This window comes from Trichomycterus rosablanca, chromosome 4, assembly GCF_030014385.1.
Source record: "Trichomycterus rosablanca isolate fTriRos1 chromosome 4, fTriRos1.hap1, whole genome shotgun sequence".
NCBI lineage: Eukaryota > Metazoa > Chordata > Actinopteri > Siluriformes > Trichomycteridae > Trichomycterus > Trichomycterus rosablanca.
The window spans coordinates 33,704,040-33,725,037 of record NC_085991.1 but is presented as its reverse complement, the minus strand read 5'-3'; the positions used below and the strand labels follow the sequence as shown (position 1 = coordinate 33,725,037).

Below are 20,998 nucleotides of genomic sequence, written 5' to 3'. Positions count from 1 at the left end.
TGGCTGTGGCCTCTTTCAGCAGGACAATGTGCCCCGCCACAAAGCAGAAATGGATCAGGAATGGTTTGAGGAGCACAACAACGAGTTTAAGTCCTGCAAATTCCCCAGATCTCAATCCAATCCAGCATCTGTGGGATGTGTTGGACAAACAAGTCCGATCCATGGAAGCCCCACCTTGCAACTTACAGAAGTTAAATGATCTGCTGCTAACATTTTGGTGCCTTCAGGGGTCTAGTGGAGTCCATGCCTTGATGGGTCAGGGCTGTTTTGGCAGCAAAAGGGGGACCAACACTATATTAGGAAGGTGGTCATAATGTTATGCCTCATCTGTGTATGTTACTGTGTTATATTCTTCAAAAGAAATATCAAAAATGCACACAGAAACTGAATTATTGACACCCTTATTATTGCCTTCAGGCACTTCATTGGCACCTTTTATAAAGAGCGACTTTATTAAAAAAATGCCTGTTTGGAAAATAAAAACACTACCACCACCTTTATGCCAATAAACCTTTTGAAAAGTGTCAAAAAGCATTTTTGTTTGTTTAAGCACAAATGTAGGTGTCTTGAGTTACTACTGGAATTAGATACCAGCATGGCTGAATTACTGACCGGGCCAGTGGGGCCAGCGCCCAGGGGCCCTTGAGGTCAGGGGGCCCAAAACATTTTGCGATGCCTATCAACATTTATGATACAATATATTTTTATTTCCGAGGGCCCTCCATTTTAAGGATCCTCTGACTATTAGGGACTTTGACCCCAGGGCCTCTTGGGGGCCCTAGCCATGCTTTTGGGGCCCCTAGCCATGCTTTTGGGGCCCCTAGGCATGCTTTTGGGGGCCCTAGCCATGCTTTTGGGCCCCTTATGAAAATGGATGAGGCGTTGTGGCACTGCTCTGACTTCGACTTCTGGCTATTAGGGGTCCTAGGAAAGAGGGGGGCATATTTTTAGAGGGCCCTGGTTATGAGAGCCCCTACCAGGGGGCCCTAGAGAAGAGCAGGGCATACCATTAGAGGGCCCTTGATCACGAGGGCCCCTGCTATGGGGCCCTTGACTTCCATAGAAGTCGTTTACCATGGCTCCTTGACTTTCTAGGGACCTACAAATTGCCAGGCAAGCTACCATATTTCATAACAGACGTTTTGTTGCAAATATGCGATTCAGGCCCTTACTTAATGTTTCTGAATTTGTATTGTTTCAAAATTATTATGTTCAATTTCTCTTAAGCGCAGAGACACAAATTAATTTAGCAATTTAGCAATTATTTAAATTTAAGACAAGCAATTTCAAGCAGTTTGAATGCATACACACACTTAACTGAGCTATTTGATGTTCTTTTCATGCCTGACAATATGTCCAACAGTGAGCTCACTTTAAAGGCTAACTCACTCGCTGCAGCATATCCTTCAGATCTGAACATGAGCCTGGCAGATGAATTGAAAACTCTTTGCCCAGGGGCCCAGACTATCTTTAATCCGTCCTTGGATACCAGGTTATGTTTGGTGGAATATCTTAAAACCTTGTTAGGCATCATGTACTCCAAGAAATACCAAGCAGTTAAATGACTACCTGGTAGCCTTTGACAATAAGTTTAAACTGGTTCATGGTAAGATTACTAAACACAACAATGATCTAAAACAACCAAAGTCTGGTTTAGCCAGCACAGAATCAACATGGGGATAACCTGAGCCTGAGATTTCAGATTTTATCAAGCATTACAGAAAAGTGGACTTAGGGCTGATATGTTGGCAAAGGGACTTCGCACGAAGTATTTGAAACCACTTACCTTCCTTTACGCATGAGTATATATATATACACATGAGCAAAATGATTTGTCTGATAGTTCTATATGTAGCTATATGGTTTACATACACCTGTAAAGGAATGTATGTCACGGTAGTCTTTAGATTTTAATAATTCTGCAAATGTTATTTCTCTGTGATCCTACAGCTGACATCAACCTATTTTGATATCTTAGGCAACCACACAAAAGGTTAATCATCAATTTTTAATGAAGCAATACTCAAATAATCATATACTGTAAACAAAAAATTTTCATTTAACATTGTATTCAAATCTGTTCAAAAGGTAATTTTCTTACAAACAGAATAATCATCGAAAACTACAAAAATAATTCAGAAATGATCTTCACAGAAGACAGCTAAAGGATTTATTCACCTGAATTCTGGGTTTGTTCTGAAAACTGCAATAAGTAAAAATAGAACTTTAACAGAATTTTTCTAGACAGATTTTCTCTGACTTGTTGACTCTTTCTCAGACAGAATATTCAAAATTATTGATTTAATTTAAATTAAAGGTGTGTTTTGTCTCCTTGCAATATCCTTAACAAAACCAGTGTGGCCACTCTTTCATATCAATGTCTACAAAGCAACCAGTGGAAACATGAACACTGATTTGGAATTTACATTACTGGTTCAGTCTATAGATGATGGTAACATTATGGTTATCACAGCATAGAAAAAATACCAGAACTTTCAAAACAAGTGAAAATAATAAACTAAACAAACTCAGCCAAAGCCTGGAGTCTATTTAAAGTAAATAAAAAATGTTCTGATCTCTTTTGGTGAAATGGTCACACTAAAGTCCTTGGTCACGCCACTAAAGAAGCTGGTGTTCTCTGAAAGAAAAAAGAAAACACACAAAACACAGACATTAGAGTAGAGTATATATTCTAATACTGTATACTATTCTAATATACTTAGGAATTTGTTATCAAATAAGAGAAGGAAGCAGTCAATAACAGTATGGCAAATGTTTAATGAGAATACCTGTACTGTTCTCATTCTCAGCAGTCTTCCAGCTCCATCTCTGGAGGTCTGAGATATCCCAGGTTCCTGTAAGTGAGCGTTCCTGCACATTATTTACCTCTCCTATGCCTTTCATCACTTCCTGTGAAGAAAAGACAGACAAAACTTTGTCTCTCTAAACTAAGATCAGAATAGTTCAGTGTTAACATGGTCCTGTCCTAATTTTATGGATGCATTGTTGTAGCTCATATGGCTACATTTTTGTGTTGTCCATTTTAATGAAAAGCTGTACCAAACATATTAAAAAGAGACAGTAAACTGTAACTATTTTTACCTTCAGATTGATGGTTGTAGGTTTGGAGAGGACAGGATCCTCTCCTTTCTCATACAAGTGAATAATCCTCAGTAGAACCCGATTAAAGTCGGTCTCAGATCTTTCTCCACCTGTACATCATAATCACGTTACCAAATGCAGAAAGTGGATAAATATTAAGACTCTCTTTGCTAATGGAATTGGATCAGTATCAGTGATTTGGAATTAGCTTTGTACCTGAGCTGAAGTTCATTAGAGGGTGGATATGCTTGACATAGCTCCATCCAGGAATACTGAGGTACTGCAAGTGAAGATTTTTAGGCAAAACTACAGACTGGACAGTGGGTCCATTAATTTTCTCTCTTCTATTCCATGGTTTATCTGTAGCAAAAGATATTTTGTTGGCATACACTTTAGTAGGAACTCCTGTAGACTTGCTGATTCATGTATTTATTCCAGCTCAACATGCAGCAGCAGCAGCACAATGCAAAAAACACAGACAAGGATCAAGAGACTAAAGTGGACACAGGCTTACAGAAACTGGATGGCGAAAGATTAATAAAACACTGCCGGACTATCTCTGGTGTTAAACTCTGGTGGGAATAACATTAAACTATAGACCCAACCTGCCTTGAGTCAGCAGTTTATACTGCTGCTGGTGTAATGGTGTGTGCAATGTTTTGAGCCTCTTAATCATAAACAAGTACTGTGGAATGCTAGAGCATATTTGAGCTGCCTACTGTTGACCATAAGCATCCTTTATGTCCACAATTTCCTATCTTATTTTAGACACTTCTAGCATAAAAATGCACCATGTTATCCCATGGTTCTAGTCAGTAACTGTACACCTACAAAGTGACCGTTACTGTACCTAATAAAATGACCAGTGAGACACATTTAACTCACGAGGTTTGTCGATAGGTAAGACCACAGGTCTGTGCTGTAGGCTTAATGTTGCCTGCTGAGAAAGAGATGCCATAACAGCAGGAGAGCCAAGCATTAGCCACAGTACTGGCCGCACCACAGAGGAGTCATTCAGGGTCAAATTATAGCCCAGATTCCATTCCTGGTTGTTCCACAGCCGCCTGTGAAGCATCACCTATAAAAACAAGAGAGGATACCTTAACCTTCCAAAAATGCAACCAGTAAGTACAGGTAAATGTGTTAAAAGTTAAAGGTAAAAGTTCCTCATACCTCTATTTGACCCTGGTCTAGACTAGCCACACCATGTGCTCTTTCGCAAAGTAGGACCAGTCTGCTGAAGTCATCTTCAATAAAGGCTTTTCTGACCATTGGGTAGTAGTTCTACACACCCACACAGAAATATAAACACACACATTATTGAAAACATAAAATATATATAAAAATATATAATAATATATCAAATTCAGCTACTGCTAATTTTTATCAACTATTTTATCTTGGTCAGGGTCATGTTCAGTTTCACCAGGAGACACTGACAGTTTATGTAGGCATCTTGCATGTGTTCTTACCCGAGATAATGTGTTGGTGGTGTACTGCTTGTACTGTCTCTTTATCATCTGGTAGCCATTGTTGTCAGTATAAATAGTCATGTTGTTACTCAGACTAGTGGTGGTTCTGAGTACAGCTTCTTTATTTATTAGCAGAGGACCCACTGCGTAGCTCTGATCCAATCTATGACATAATAACTTGTCCTTAAAACCCACCGGCACTCGAGTGACCACAGAATAAGTGTAATTCTCATCAGACTCCTCTCTGTAAAAAAGATACATCATAAGTGCACAGTGCATATTTTCTGTACAAATTATTCTGCAACACTTCCATCTGCCTTTGTATTTATTTATGAAATAATTACCTTACACTGGAGTACAGTACATTATGCTTTTTTATTTAGTAGCATAAAACACAATACAAATTTCATCTTTACATATACATCAGCATTATATCTTTAATTTCAGTTTTTGGATTTCCCACTTTTCTCTCAGTCAAGTTGCTTTTTCCATTTCCCCAATTGCCACTCACAGAAAACCATATCTTGTAAAGAAAAGCATGCTAAGCCTTCCATTAATCAAGCACCCCTAATTCATTTTATTAAAATTAGCCTTTCAGTAAAATTGAATGATTTAAATCCTGATTTAAGGTTTAGGGGACTTAAACAATACAAAGATGTAGAAAGAATCCTAATGTTCTACCTGTAGAAATACTGCCGGATCTCAGAAATTATTTTTCCTGCAATGATCTGCATCTTGACTGATTTATATGCTGGAGCAGCAAAGTTATTAGCTGTAAAAATATAGTTGTCAGAGATAGGCCCAGCATGGACATCTCCATTAGCCTTGTACTCCCAGAAGTCTTGACGAATTTTAATTATTTTATTTTCAAGCCTGAAACAAAGAGTTGCAAAACAGCAAATTAATTTTCTTCAGAGCAATGCTAACATTTGTCCTTTAAAATGAATAATTTACTATTTTAGTCAACAATGAGGCCACTTTGCTAACTGAAGCAAGCTGATAACTGTTAAATGAAAGTTGTGCTTCTAATACTCTAAAGTCCCTTTCACACTCACAAGCACAGGTAGCACCCAGTACAAGCAACGTGAACGAATTAGTAGATGGAAAGATTACTGTTTATATAGGCTAGGTGCTATCTGAAAATCCAACCTAAACTGGATTGTTAAAGCTTTTCTACAGTATGTTTTGTTAAGAAAAAAAATATTTTTTCTCACATTTGTTCTGACAAACCACACATTTTAAAGACAGAATAATAAATTATAGATGACATTTATATGCTGTATAGTGAAAGTGAATGCAGCCAATTTATAAAATGCTTATTTTCATAAGCCTAATATACAATTTGATTAATAAAGGCAATTGTGAATAAGAGAACTGACCTAATTTCAATACTGTCTAGTAGGTTTGTCTCCTGGTCAAACAGCAGTGTGTAGCACTCATTTATCACAGGTAGAAGCATTCGCCCTGTCTTCTTCCACTCACTCACGTTTCGTCTCTTAAAAGTCACCACCCTGGCTGCATAAGTAAGTCCATGGTCAGACCTTTTACTCTTTGACTGTGGGAACTGGATGAGGAATTTTCTGTACTGAAGTCCACCCAGTGTTACTGCAAAGAAAAGGTCGTAGTCATCAGGTGATTCTGCAGATGGCTGGATCTGAAGAAATATAATATTATTTACTGTAATAAATACTGGAAGTATATTGGTACAAATGGTAAATACCTGACTTTGATGAAAAGTTTGGAGTGTGTAGGGGCCCTGAAAATGTTGCTCACCAACCAATTACATGTAAAATGTTGAAGTGTTCAATAACTGCACAAAAAAGTATGCTTTGCTGGAATGTATCTTGGCACATGGGCAAATGTGCCAATTATTTTTCACATTAACAGAGTATTACCTCACTGAAAGAGCTTGAATCCATTTACTTGTTTTGATTTGATTAAAAAAATTAAATCCAGGCCCTTATTGCTGTGAGGCGACAGTGATACCCAATGTTCCATCGTGCCACCCGTCTTCTTCTTTCTTAAATACCTCGCGGGTCGTTTAAAATAAGATAACGGGTCGCAAAATGGTACGCAGTTTTTATACCACAGCAGTAAATAAATGCGTATATATTAGGCTGGTTGAATGAATTACCTGTGCAGGAACTGCCGTCCCATTATCATCAAACACAAGTGCCATTGGATATTTTACAGAAACGTTGATGAAAGTTGTGATGTTCCAGGCCAGTGGGTTATACACAATAATGTGTTGTTCAAGGTCTTTTGATGAGTCTGCGTTATAAAAAATGAACATGTTTTTATTTAATAACATTCTGTTATCTGTATTCTGTATCTAATATCAGAACAAACATGTTTGTTTTTTAAATCTTGAAAAATACTGTGTATGCACAGAGCATGTTGATCTTTGTTCAGTTTTTTTTTTCTAAATAATGTAAATACACTAAAATAATTTATGCATAAGGTTAACAAATCCTGCTTACCTGGCCTATTTGAGTAGTAACTATGGATGTCATTAGGAATAGCAGGGTTTTGAGGGAGAAGAAATAAGGCTGCCAATAGCTCTTCCACTCCCATCATACCTTTTGTCAGGTGATCAGTGTACATATCAGCCACTTTTGGTGATTCAGTACCTGTGATGCCATCATGATGTTGAACCTGGTTAGGTGAATAATAAAACCATTATTGCACTTATTGTAAGTTGTAAATATTTGTTTTTATTGACATTTTCTAATTACACACCTCTGAGACTGCCCATCTTAGAGCTTTAAGCTTAACCATGGCCCATTCTTTCTGGACAGGGCCATCTGGGTACTTGAGGTGGTAGCGCACAAATAAAGATTCTGCAGCATGAAGAAGTGAACTGGCTCTTCTTGCTATGCCTTTCAAATAATTCCTGGATGCATAAAATCCTGTCCATGACTGGAAGGGTTCTAAGGGAATAAATAAAAAAGTTCTTTTAGTGATCTACGTACATCAGTGATGTAAACTTCGTACCACCTGATCTGTTTGTGTGGACACCAAGCCAGGTCAGTGGCTCTGCTGAGATAACACTCTGCAGTGGTGGACTAGCGTGTTAAAATGCTGTGCCACTGCAACATCCCAATTAATAAACATATTGTTGTTTGTTAAAATAAAAATGTGAAATTCTCTCTTATTATTTTTAAAACAATTATGTGCCATTCTGTGTCTTTAGAAAGGCAAAAAAGCCGAAAAGCAAATAAATTCCTGCTTATGTTTTTATAAGAAATATTATTTTGGATAAGAGAATGAATTTGGGTTAACATACCAGAAGAATAAGGGAGAAAGTCTTGACTCTCCCTCAGCTCCCAGGATAGATTTGATTGGTGTACAGCTTGGAAGTAGTCTTGGAGAGTGGCATACTGAACTGTCACTCCAAATTTATTGCTGTTTTTATTTATGTAGTTCATCAACACATCCATATTTGTGAACTGCACTGAAGCATTGTAGAACTGCTTGTCACAACCCTGTAAATGCCAATATCCTCTAAAAGTGTTAATTACATATAGCTGGTGGGTATGTAAATACATCCTGACAGTAATAAAAAAGTGTTTGGCTGGCACCAATATGAAACTGTATTTACCCAGGGCCAAAGAACATGGTTGGTTCTGTACCACTGTGCCCTTTGTTTGATGTTTGCTACCATGGTCTGGGCATAGGGTTCCAGAGATTCCTTTGTAACTGGCAGGCTCATGTTTGGGTACACACCATCTTTAGGCGGGTCTGGAAATACAGCAACTCCATTCCAGTAAAATCCTGATCTAATTAAAACAATTAATGTTAAAAAAAAATGTTAAGCAAAGCCTTAACATGTGCAAAAATGTCTCTAGATATGTTGAAGATTAGACAGGTCAAAGACAAAAATATTGGTCAGGAGTCAGCAAATTACAGTCCAGCAGCAAGGCATAACTTACTGGTGATGGAATACTGTTTCACCTGTTTGAAAAAGGAATGTATGATGGTGTGCAGTAGCTATACTGGTCCATGGTGTGGGTAAAAATGTCCTGGCTCTTTTCCAAAGAGGGTGAACCTCTCCACACAAACTGCAGTTCCTGTATACATATAAACACAATAAGGAATAATAAGGAAACAATATAGAGTATCTAAATGTGCACAGTGTAATACAGGGGTAATTAGGAAAGCAGGACAACCTTGGATTTCTGCATGTCATCTTTAAGATTATAGTCAATGCGAGAGATGAGATGCGCATCAAATCCGGCCAGGGCAAAAAGAACAGGAGTGGTGGAGGAAGCACCGAAGGGGTCAACATGCCAGGAGAACCGAGGCCTGACACCAAATGTCTCATACAAGAAGCCATGTCCCTCTGCAGTAAAGAAAAAAGGAAGGTATTGATGAGTAAAAGAAAAAAAAACATACTGATACTGATGTTTTTATTACATCCACTACACAAAATATAGGTTTATAAATTGTCGTACTGGTAGTCATTTTTATCCGTAACGAAAATATTTTTCAATAAAAGCCTAAATGCTTAAATAATGAACATATTTAAGAGATGTTAATCTTTAAAACAGTACTTCAGGTATTCATTAGATATGCTGTTATATTTAAAATATATATATATATATATATATGACTATATAGTCATATATAGTTGTAGCCTAGCGGTTAAGGTACTGGACTAGTGAGCAAAAGGTTCCTGGTTCAAACCTCACCCCTGCCAGGTTGCCACTGTTGGGCCCTTGAGCAAGGCCCTTAACCCACAATTGCTTAGACTGTAAGTCGCTTTGGATAAAGAGGTCTGCTAAATGCCAAAAATGTAAATGTAAAATGTAAATATATATGACTTTATGATTTTGTACCTGCATGCAACTGTGTGGAGTTAAAGAGGTTAAATAAATTATCAATTGACTAAACACTACTAGGTTTATCCATCTGTTGTCTAGGTCTGAGATACAGTTATTTAAAAAACTACTGTTAGGTAGAAAACATTATTAAGGACATAAAGCTAAAATATAATTTTATGGAATTGATTTTTGAAATGAAGTTGAATTGAAGTTTTAACACTAGGAATTAGAGCTGATTCCAAAATTTCATTACCCATGAAGCTTGTAAAATCTGTATACCATTATACCTTGTGTGCATATTTTTTAACATAAACGATAGTACAAGTAAAACACAGTACAAGTGTTTTACTTGTACTTGTAATACAAAAAATGTGTGATATGTCTAGCGCTTAATATATGTAAATAAAGCAATAATCTTTATTATTGTGTTTTACTTTACTTGTAGTACAAGTAAAACACAGTTGTAATATTCATAACATTGAAAGCACAAACCTGTCAGCTGAAGGATGGCGTCATCTATATCAGTCACTGCCTCATCATGCATTACCTGGCCTCCAATGATAAACTCCAGACGCCCCTCTTGCAGAAGCTGTCTAACCTGACACAAAATCGAGTCTACATTAAAACACTTGCTGTACAATCACTATAATTATGTGTTTCATTAAATACCATATTCCTCACTGGTGGAGTTGGGGTATGGCAAAAACATGTAGCTATTCTTAAAGAAATTTTTATAAATTGTGGCATTATATAAATGTTTGCTAAAGATTTATAAACTGTGACTTCATAAAAATGTGAGGTGAGGTGTAGCTGTATATTATCCTAGTCCACTATTACTGGGATTCAGGGTTCGAATCCCCTAATGGCCGGTCAGGCGCCTATGTACAGACATGATTGACAATGCCTAAGAAAAATGGATTGACATCCTCTCCAGGGTGTGTTTCTGGGAAACCGGACCCAGTGCGACCCTGACAGGATAAAGAAGTGATAAAATATAAAAATGAAATGAAAATAATCAACATTATGATGCTGAAATTTCTTTTCAAGTTGGGAAATGTAATTACTATCTGATTTATGTAAACTTAATCAAAGTAATAAAGTGTATGTAAATCTTTGCCAAGATCTCATGAAACATAAAGGAGTGTAAATCCTGGAAGGACCATTACTCACCTGTTCCTTGTGCCACTTGGAAGCTGTAGTGTCCCACCAAAGCCGGAAAAACTCCTGTTCGACCGCGATGAATCTACGATTCTTCACTCGTGACAGTTCCTCTATAACAGTGGTATACACGTTGGCAGCATAAGCATGCATGCTCTCCTGCAAGAAAGCCATCATCATCATCACCATCATCCTGCCATCATCACTACTGACACAGGCGTGTAAAAAGTTTACAACCACCAAACAACAAGCCTACCTGGACTGTATACACCCATCCGACATCCATGTGACTGTGAGGAATAACAAACGTTTGAATTGGTTCGGCGGCATTACTGACTGACACAGAAAAGCACAGTAACACAAGTAACACATCTGGGCGCTCCATGTTTCCGGATAAATTACACTAAAAACATGACAGGGACTGCCCAGCGTCTCATGACACCATATGACTACTTCATGCGCATGCGCAATTTAAGCTTCCCAAGGTACCCAATAACCTGTATGGGTAAGAAAGCGTATTTCGTTAAACAACCTAGAAAAGCAATTTATGTACAATAAGTATACGTATGATATCATAATAACGTTTACAGTGTAATTTAACATCTCAAGAATGTGCGACACATATGCAACAATACAACAACTAGGCTTGTTCGTTCCAGAAAGTTAGGAGTCGATTCCGATTCTGATTCAGAAGTGTAAAACAAGTCGACTCTTCAAAACTGTTCCTCGCTTGTTCACTAGGCATACAATATGCCTCAAAGTTATTATATTTTATAATAATAAAATATTTTAACATTATTGATTATTTTAAAATACACATTTTACCTTTTCCCCAGTGTAAAATACTACAAATTTAATTTACTTTGTGAAACTGAATATTTTCGACTATTTTCACAGACCTACAAAGAGAGAAACGACAATGTTTCAGTTATGAGGAGATGGTAAATTAAATATTTATGAATTTTTCTGTTTACTTCTAAAGCATAATGGCTAATTTAAGCCCTTAGAGCTTAATTATTATTTTATAATTATTTATAAAGATGAAATGTTTAACATTAAATAGCAATAAGGAATATTGGATTTAGCAGGTAAACTGTAAATTTTAATGTTATTCAGCCACTAAAATGAAGTATAAAATGCAACTTAAAAGCATAACAGAGTATTCTTATTAACAATCATCTGAATATACATTTGCAAACTACCTCTAAAAGAAACATCAGCACAAGAAATGGTTTTTTTTGCCTCTTTTCCAATTTTCCTCCCAATCTAGTCGTATCCAATTACCCGATTGCATTACACTTTCTCTCTACTGATGCTGATCTCCACTTCTGATTGAGGAGAGCAAGACTGACACACGCCCCCTCCGACACGTGTGCAGTAGCCAACTGCATCTTTTCACCTGCACGAGGCGAGTTCACATGTGCATCAGCTTTGTGTACGGTCATCAGTCCCAATCTGGCATCCCACCCTGTATGAACTACAGCCAATCGTTGTTCATGTAGGCGCCCATCCTGGATAGCAGAGCTGAGTTTCGAACCAACAAGTTTGAAATTTAATTATTATTTTATAATTATTCATAAAGATGAAATATTTAACCTAAATAGCAATAAAGGATATTGGATTTAGCAGGTAAACAGGTTAAATGAATATAACATATTTCAGTGCTATTTATTCACTATATTGAAGCATAAATCTTTGAAAACTATCTGTAAAAGAAACATCAGCACAAGGAATGTTCAAGTTTCAAGTACTGTGTACTTACATAAATCCTAAAACTAACTTGTGGGAGTAAATCGAAGTGCCTGCAGAAAACCCACGTGGGCATATGGGTAACATGCAAACTTCACACTTTTCCCAGCCCAGTCGGGGACTCGAACCTTTCTCGTGAGGCATACACACCCAATGCATCACGGTGCAGTTTCAAGGCTTTGTATCAGCTTAAAAAAAAAAAAAATCACAGCTCTGTTTGCATTATGCATGTTGACCTCCTAACCAGCAGGAGGAGTCGCATTTCAGTGTTTCTGCGTTAGCTGTCTAAAGATGGCTGAAGTTGACGATGGTGACCAGAAAGCAGCAGACAAAGATAATTTGCAGGTTTTAAAGGTAGAAGCCGCTTTTTAATTTTGACACTTGAACAGTTTGTTGATGTGTTGTTATACATGTGTTAGGATTATAAAATGTAAATAATTAGAACACTTGCTATCCGGCTACGTTGTTGCTGCATAACTAACCAACAGTCTGTTACTATAACAACGACTGCCTTGCTAGGTAATAATGCATATAATTAAATAATACGTGACTTTCTGTTTTACAAAATGTGCTCTGTATTAGGGCGCAAGAATAAATGTTTTCATAATGTATATAGTCTGCATGTCTCTATTTAATTCAAGTATGTTCAATAGTGTTTCCCATTCCTACTCCTGGTACAGCCCTGCCCTAGATATTTTACTGCTTTCACTGATCTAGTAACTATGATTGTTTTAAATTCCTGACCCCCCATTACTATATCAGAATCAGTTGAGCAAGGGTGCAGATGAAACAGAACGATAAATAAAACCTTCATCACACACACATAAAAATTTACTTAGACACACAGTCGAAGACCTCGCCAACGCCTATGCCCATTTAACTTGATTTAATGAACGATCAATGTTCTGTCTGCCAACACAATATGCATTTACACTATGAATTATGATCAGAAAACGTGGCAAATCCAGAATTCTGGGTGGTATTGCCCTCTGATGCTGATACTCTGTACTAAATCGAACCACTCCTAACAGCACATTCATGTCGAGGTAGTAGAAGCCTGTAAATCAAGTCAGGTGTGTTGAAGCTAAAAAATTGACAGTTCTTAGTCATTTCATCTGTTCACTTATCATTTGGTGTTGTAATCATTAAAAGCAGAACTAATATCAGTGATTTTAAGTCCACATTTACATTTTGCTGTCATGCCACTAAACAAATGTAGGGAAAAAAGGATGGATCCAAAATTTACTTCATTGCTGCTACAACAAGTAGTATTTTCTTGTAAAGGCATTTTTTTAAGAAAATAAACCCAGACATAGTCACAGCTTCATCCCTAAAGGTCACCCTAAACTCACTAGTAATAATGGATTAGGATGGATGATTTTCTTTTTATTTCTTCAGTTATGTTTTTATATAGGGCCAGTGATGCATAACCACAACAACCATCAAATAAAAGCTAGATAATGTGAGAGATGAAGGTGTTCTGCATAAAGTAATAGATTACTTTTTTCTCATATTCACTTATGTGTATATGCTTATACTTATACAGTTCTGTAGTAACTGTAGCTTATCCCTTGCTATGTTATGTACAGTTGTGTCTTCCTTCCTCCTTCAATAGAAAAGGGAAAAGGAAAAAAGGGGCACCATAGGACCACCACTGAGCATTTGATAGCTGTATGGTGAACCATTTTCAGTACAGCAGTCAAGATGACATGACAGTGTTATAAGCATGCTCCTAACAGCAGCACAACACACCAACACAGTTAGGGCTTTTATGTGAAGGATATGAAGACTCAAGAGTTCAAACTGTTTATGACGTGGTCAGTTGAATCAGCTGTGTAAGTCAATAAAAAACAATGAAATATGCAGTCACTTCAAGACCATTATTGTACACTAATGTCTAAACCACTGTAAACTGTCTGTGCTTTTGGCTTTTTTTATATTACTACTCCAGTAGTGTTACATGTCGAATGTATCTGTTCTGAATTGTGCAACAAAATCTTTCTTTTGTTTACTCCTAGGAACTTGTGGATAAACTATATCACTTCAGAGACCACTATTTTGAAACTCACAGTGTGGAGGATGCCAGCAGAAAACAAGACGATGTTACCAAGGAAATCAATAAAACACTTGAGAAGCTAGAGCAGCAGGAAGGTGAGTTTTTATCACACAACAAGGTCATTCTTATTATTCTTGTCTGTTTTGGCCCTTTTGTTATAAAAATGGGCCAATATTGCTTAATCAGGTTGTGCATGACTGGAAGGGGGGAGTCTAAAGCTTGGTGCCCTGTCCAGGGCATTTTTGCCTTGCGCCCAGTGTTTCACGGTGGAACAAGGCCCAGTGCAACCCTGATCAGCATAAAACTGATGAAAATGAAATGAAAAATGATGTATTCTGTATGAATGATGTAAATGTATCCAAACCATTCTGTTCCAGCTATATATTCTTGTTCTAACAGGGGTGGTTTCAGCAGATTTAGCTCTTGAACTATTTGTAGTAATAAAAAATATCTTGTATTTAAGCCAGATGTTCATTAAGTGAGAACTCGAGAGCGTTTGCTTATTGCTATAAATGTAAATATAAACAAACTGCAGACCCTGTTAGATAACATTGGGTAATGTCAACTATAAAATATTTTGAAATTGCATAATCAATGTAATACCCATTATACACAAATAATCATTCAAATGCACATTTATCTACATTTTTAACAGAACTTCACAGAAACAGCGCTCAGTACCTGCTGCTGCGGGGTCGCTGTCTGAACGCAGCTCCACAGTTTAGTCAGGCAGCAGAGGAGAGCCTCTCAAAGGCAGTTAAATTGGAGCCAGGCCTTGTAGAAGCATGGAATACATTAGGCGAGCAATACTGGAAAAAAGGAGATCTGATTGCTGCAAAAACCTGTTTCACAGGCGCCTTACAGCAGGTAAATGGGTACTTGTTTGTCAAATAGATAAATATGTTAAAGTGTTTGGAGCAAATGTTTGAGTTTTGAAAAGAACTTCTTAGAAGCCTCTTGATTCTCTTTTTAAAATGTTTTGCAAATAAAGGGTGGATAAAAGGTTACTCCTCTGGTAGATATGTTATTGCAGGCGAGTGAAGAAAACTCTTTATACGTGTATTATCAGACATAACACATGTGCTACCATTATCACATTGCTTTAGAAGTACAGATGTCATATTGCAATAAAACCTACAGGAATTGTTAAAGATTACAAATGCTTTAGTATTTCTTATGGTATATTTCTTTTGTTTGTATTAAAACAAAACAAAAAAAGCTGAGGAAAAGAGTCAAATCTGATATGGTTCAACACTTCTTCAGAAACAGATTTACAGGTTTTCAAGGGTGTGTCTTAAATATCCTGGCATTCAGGAGAGAGTAGACCAGGTTTAGACCTCTTATTTACTGAGTAAACAGTGCTAAATATCTAGTTTTAACCAATAATTGTGTCCCTATTTAGTGGGTCCCTATTTAGTATAATGTAATGTCAAAAATGTTTAATAGAATTTAAGAAATAATATAATCTACTCTGCCTATACTATTATGAGTATAATAAATCCATTAGGTTTAGAATCAAAATGATCAAGAATTGTTTGACTTATAATCTATACTAGCCTCGCAATGTTAACTGAAATAGCACCTCCATATGTACCATATGTACCCTCAGGTCCTGTTGTTGTTGTTGTGTGTTGTCTGAGTGTTCTCTGTCTGTCTGTCTGTCTTTCTTTCTTTCTTTCTTTCTTTCTTTCTTTCTTTCTTTCTTTCTCTCTCTCTCTCTCTCTCTCTCTCTCTCTCTCTCTCTTTCTTTCTTTGTTATTCAACGTTAAAGATGTCAAAGTGTCTGATTACGACTGTCTCTTTTTATGGAATGCATTTTCCTTAATATCCTTTGCTTCAGAACAAGAATAAAGTTTCTTTGAGAAACCTTTCTATGGTGCTGAGGCAGTTGCCCCCAGAAGGTGGCGCTCAGGACCATGGCAAACGTATTATGGAGAGCGTGGACCTGGCTAGACAGGCTGTGCAGCTGGATGTCACAGACGGAACATCATGGTGTAAGTTTACCTTGTTATTGAATGACATGGCTGTACTTCAGTTATGATATTTTACATTGCAACATAAATGTTGGTGCTCCGCTGAGTGCGATAATGATAGGCGTGTACTGTCGTGAACAAAAGTACAGATTCACAGTTACAAACACTGCTGCTCACATAAGATCCATAACTTTGTGTAAGAAGCATAAATCCTGGACCTCAAAAAAAAAAAAAAGCAGAAACCCCAACCAAAAACCAAATTTGCGACCAACAAAAGTACAATGCAATAAAAACAAGTCTTATTTGTTTATGGTCCTGAATCTTTAACTGACAAAAGTACAAAGACATAACTTTTAATCTTCTAGGTATAACTTGATTGATGATGAAAGATGAAAATGATGAAAGGTTTATAAAATATTCAGGGTACACTGTTTTGAAACATTCCACACTACACAGGTAATTTGGTAACAGGTAAGCATATCATCATTAGGTATAAAGGAGGATCCAACAAAAGATGGGTTGTGTCTCAACACTTGGTTCCAAACTTTGTCAACTTTGAAAATGCAAGATTGCAAATAATTTAGGTCCTTGTCCATCTACCTTACATAATATTGTGAAAAGATTTAGGGAATCCATATAAATCCCAGTCTCTGTTGGGCAATGCCACTGTTGAGCATGTTCAGGAATGTGCAGTATCTCCATGCTAATGTAATAAATACAGTGACATGGGCTGAGGGTACTTTGAAATACCACTTCATTTGGTCTGATGACTTCCAATATGTCATTTTATTAGTGTTTGAAGGAAGCTCAAGAAGCATTCAACCCACAGTCACTGCTGACAGCTGTTCTTACAGTGGTGTAACATCCACAGATTGTGGCCATACACCCTATTAGGTCTTTAAAATGAATGTAGCATTACAGGTTTTATTTTATTTTATCCATCGTATGTATTGTTTGTACCATTACACTGATGGCCTGATGTAAATATTCTTTATTGTGGTTTGGCTCCATCATATGTTAAAATAGTTAAAATAAATTAATAATCTCTATATGAACAAGTTATATCAATTAAAGTGCATTATTTCTTTGCTAGATATTTTAGGAAATGCATACATCTCCCTGTTCTTCATCAGTGGACAAAATCCTCAGATGTCTCAGCAAGCTCTTGGTGCCTATTCCCAAGCTGTGAGTATACACACAAACTGGTGATATTTTTTTATTGGTTTGTATGTTTGCTAATGTACTGTATTTTTATTACAGGAGAAAATTGACAAAGCGTCTGCTTCAAATGCTGATCTGCACTTTAATCGGTCCACGGTAATGACATCCCTCTTTCTTTATTTTTTATCTGTAATTTATTCATTTTGCTTCTTCTCCCACTACATCAAAGTTTTGCTTTTGCTGTTTTACTGTTTATCTTGATGGTTTTTTTTGCCATCACAAAGGATGTGATTATGAGTAAATGTGATTTAACTGACAGCATCATGCAGACCTTTATATTATATTATCAGCTGTTCCAGTATGAGGAGATGTTCAGTTCAGCTTTGGCCGGGTACAGTCGAGCTGCTGCTCTCGACCCGGGCTGGGAGGAGCCTAAAGAGAGGGAAAAGTATTTGCTGAACTACCTGGACCAAGTCATTATTTTAATGGAAAACAAGGTGAGGTTCAGTGAAGTACCTAATTATTACAATATTTGCCTCACAGATGCTCCTGGGTTCAATTTCCAGGTGGAGCGGTCAGGGTCCTTTCTGTGTGGAGTTTGCATGCTTTCCTTGTATCTGTGTGGGTTTCCACCAGGAGCTTTAGATTACTCCATCAGTCTAAAGACATTTAAGTTAGGTGACTTGGAGATACAAAACTGCCTGTGATGGGGTTTGACATTGAAGTTGAAATGATGATTCTTGTGTAACCTGTAACTACCTGTCATGAATGTAACCAAAGTGTAAAACATGACATTAAAATCCTAATAAACAAACAATATATAAATAAACACTTCTAAAAAATTACATAAATTACATTATAAAGCTAAGCCATTCCAGAAATATTTGAAACTGACTTAAAATTATTTTGGTGATGATATCAGTGTTAAATTTAATTTAGTTCTTACTATTATTTTAAGTGGCATTGACAGAGTACTAGGTGGTAAGCCATGATGCAAAATGGCAATAAGAATGAAGTAGTCACCAAGTGTAAAAGCCAGCTTCACAAGATTTACATTTGACCACTCCTAAACCAACTGGCTTATCTGAATATTTACTAGGATTTTAACATCATGTTTTACACATTTTGGTTACATTTGTGACAGGACAGGTAGTTACTGGTTACACAAGATTCATCAGTTCAAGTCTTTAATGTCAAACACAGTCATGGGCAATTTTGTATTTCCAGTTCACCTTACTTGCATGTCTTTGGAATGTGGGGGGGGGAAACCGGAGCTCCCGGAGGAAACCCACGCAGACACAGAGAGAACATGCAAACTCCACACAGAAAGGACCCGGACCGCTCCACCTGGGAATCAAACCCAGGAACATCTTGCTGTGAGGCAACAGTGCTACCCACTAAGCCACCATGCCCACTGTTGGTGGTTTTAACAGTGATAAATACCTGTTTATTTGTGAGTGCTGGATAAGCTTGGCCTTATTACCAGCTGAGGTTCATCATTTCTTCATTTTCTCCTTCAGGGTAAAGTGAAAGCACGGCGCTTACGTAACATGCTGTCCTCTCTGAGCGTGTCTGCTTTGGGTCCGTGTGCCTCGCCTCAGTTCCGCTCCTCCACAGGCCGCAATGGAAGCCTGGAGCCTCGTAGTTTTTCCGAACTTACACACGGCCTTAACACCGGTGTTGCAGCCATGGGAAAAGTGGTGTTTAGTCTGGCTACGGAAGGCCGTATGGCTTTGTGAGTGAATTAATAGATTCTTCTATTTCATTTACACTTTTTAGTATAATTTACATTTTTGTGTATGAATTGTAGGCACTACCTTTGTAGTCATGTTTATGAATAATTGCTAACAGCATTTTAATAGTCTTTTCCTGTCACCCTGTCATTTTTATTGTTTCTTTTAGCACATTTGGAATGGTGGACAGCGAGGAGACGTGTTGTGTGGTTATGGTTTATAACACTGCTGATGGATGGGGTGTTTTAATAGGAGACACAGTTGTCATTCCTGAACCACAAGTGAAAAGACACAGCATAACACATAACGATAAGGTATTATCAACATAACAATTCCGCATTACTGCTGCAATTGGGGCGGCACGGTGGCTAAGTGGGTAGCACTGTCGCCTCACAGCAAGAAGGTCCTGGGTTCGATCCCCAGGTGGGGCGGTCCGGGTCCTTTCTGTGTGGAGTTTGCATGTTCTCCCTGTGTGTGCGTGGGTTTCCTCCGGGTGCTCCGGGTTTCTCCCACAGTCCAAAAACATTCAAGTGAAGTGAATTGGAGATACAAAATTGTCCAAGACTGTGCTCGATATAACATTGTGAACTGATGAACCTTGTGTAACGAGTAACTACCGTTTCTGTCATGAATGTAACCAAGGAGTGTAAAAATATGACGTTAAAATCTTAACAAACTGCTGCAATTGTGATGTCTGTTGGCGGGCTGACATGCCTGCACAGATATGGGGAATAATGGTGAACCTTGCATGACTCTCTGTACATGATTCTGCTCTCTGTATGAATCAATTTCTGGCGGAGAACTCTGGCAACTGTACTGCTGGGGTCCAAACTTTCATTCTCTGTGGTGTTATTGGCCGGTCAGGCTTCTACATGCAGACATAACTGGCTATGTCTGGGATGGGGAATAGGGGGTGACCAAGACCCAGGGTGTGTTACTGCATATTGCCCAGTGATTTTAATAAAGTCTGATCCACTGTGACCTGACCAGAATAAAGCAGTGATAAAACCTAAAAATAAAATAAAGTGAATAACATTGTATAATATGTAGTAGAGTGTTAATCATTTTCCCTGCTTTGTTTTCTTGTTTCAGTCTTATGATTTCCGCAGTATACGTGTGGACTCCCCTCTGCTGCTGATTGTCAATGGAAAGAGACAAGCGATGCAAAGCCAAACAGCAACTTCAGTCAGTTATAAACCACATACTGAATGAGTTAGTGCAAGCAGATGAAGACTGTGGAGTAGCACGATAAAAAATGACCTTTTGTTGTTGTTGTTTGTTTTTTGTACATATTGTGTAGCCTTTTCTTATTTGAAACTGTTTGTACATATTTATTTTTAAGTTTCACATTAACTGGGGTTGTTAGGCATTTTGTTAAATTATCTCCTGCTGCCTGTTTCAGATTTGAGAGAATAAAACTTTTACAGTGGTGCTCCACAGTGGTAATACATTATTTGTGGATTAATATCTACAGTACACCTGTATATACAGTTTATCCTTAACTTATTTAAAACAAGCCACTGTTCCCCGTTAAACGTGCACAGAATAACTGCAAGAACTGTGACTAGTGCAGAGATTACTATAATTATTTAATAATCCTCACAACTTGAAAAAACTATCTGCAATGCTGGAATGCCCCAAGAACAGGGTGCCAATTAATTGCAGGGCATCATGTACACACATCCATTTACTTATTCTTTAAGAGTAGCCAATCCACTCTCTGCATGTATATAGGAGGCAGGAGTAGACGAAAGCAACCAGAGGAAATCTA

At 37.5% G+C, this 20,998-nt stretch overlaps 2 protein-coding genes across 3 annotated transcripts; one reads left to right on the top strand and one right to left on the bottom strand.

Annotated features, from left to right (window-relative positions):
- Positions 1-1,994: 1,994 nt before the first annotated feature.
- Positions 1,995-16,154, bottom strand: man2b2 (mannosidase, alpha, class 2B, member 2). Of its 2 annotated transcripts, XM_062994211.1 has the most exons (20): positions 15,955-16,154; positions 10,812-10,845; positions 10,568-10,714; positions 9,890-9,995; positions 8,744-8,916; positions 8,529-8,644; positions 8,176-8,353; positions 7,861-8,059; positions 7,314-7,504; positions 7,055-7,229; positions 6,709-6,845; positions 5,954-6,228; positions 5,256-5,447; positions 4,575-4,818; positions 4,276-4,386; positions 3,988-4,180; positions 3,319-3,462; positions 3,103-3,212; positions 2,790-2,910; positions 1,995-2,638 (listed from the first exon to the last, which is right to left on the bottom strand). In XM_062994211.1, exons 2-20 carry the CDS (start codon positions 10,839-10,841, stop codon positions 2,547-2,549), a joined length of 2,934 nt encoding a protein of 977 aa, XP_062850281.1. In that variant the 5' UTR covers positions 10,842-10,845; positions 15,955-16,154; the 3' UTR covers positions 1,995-2,546. The 2 variants fall into 2 exon arrangements, with proteins under 2 accessions (XP_062850281.1, XP_062850280.1); XM_062994210.1 differs by lacking the exon at positions 15,955-16,154 and having other exon boundaries at positions 10,812-10,960.
- ttc5 (tetratricopeptide repeat domain 5) lies at positions 12,585-20,677 on the top strand. The gene is made up of 10 exons (XM_062994213.1): positions 12,585-12,658; positions 14,323-14,455; positions 15,016-15,227; positions 16,201-16,354; positions 17,427-17,518; positions 17,594-17,650; positions 17,845-17,991; positions 19,015-19,229; positions 19,397-19,541; positions 20,320-20,677. The coding sequence occupies exons 1-10, from the start codon at positions 12,596-12,598 to the stop codon at positions 20,437-20,439; spliced, it is 1,338 nt and encodes a 445-aa protein (XP_062850283.1). The 5' UTR covers positions 12,585-12,595; the 3' UTR covers positions 20,440-20,677.
- The last annotated feature ends 321 nt before the right edge of the window (positions 20,678-20,998 follow it).

What these genes read in the sequence shown, in the direction of transcription:
- man2b2 (XM_062994210.1), bottom strand. Translation starts at nt 10,940, where the DNA reads ATGGAGCGCCCAGATGTGTTACTTGTGTTACTGTGCTTTTCTGTGTCA. An exon ending in TAAGATGGGCAGTCTCAGAG is followed by an intron (nt 7,230 to 7,313) that starts GTGTGTAATTAG and finishes TCACCTAACCAG; the next exon opens with GTTCAACATCATGATGGCAT. An exon ending in CTTACCTATCGACAAACCTC is followed by an intron (nt 3,463 to 3,987) that starts GTGAGTTAAATG and finishes CTTTTGCTACAG; the next exon opens with ATAAACCATGGAATAGAAGA.
- ttc5 (XM_062994213.1), top strand. Translation starts at nt 12,596, where the DNA reads ATGGCTGAAGTTGACGATGGTGACCAGAAAGCAGCAGACAAAGATAAT. An exon ending in TCACAGGCGCCTTACAGCAG is followed by an intron (nt 15,228 to 16,200) that starts GTAAATGGGTAC and finishes CCTTTGCTTCAG; the next exon opens with AACAAGAATAAAGTTTCTTT. An exon ending in ACGGAAGGCCGTATGGCTTT is followed by an intron (nt 19,230 to 19,396) that starts GTGAGTGAATTA and finishes TGTTTCTTTTAG; the next exon opens with CACATTTGGAATGGTGGACA.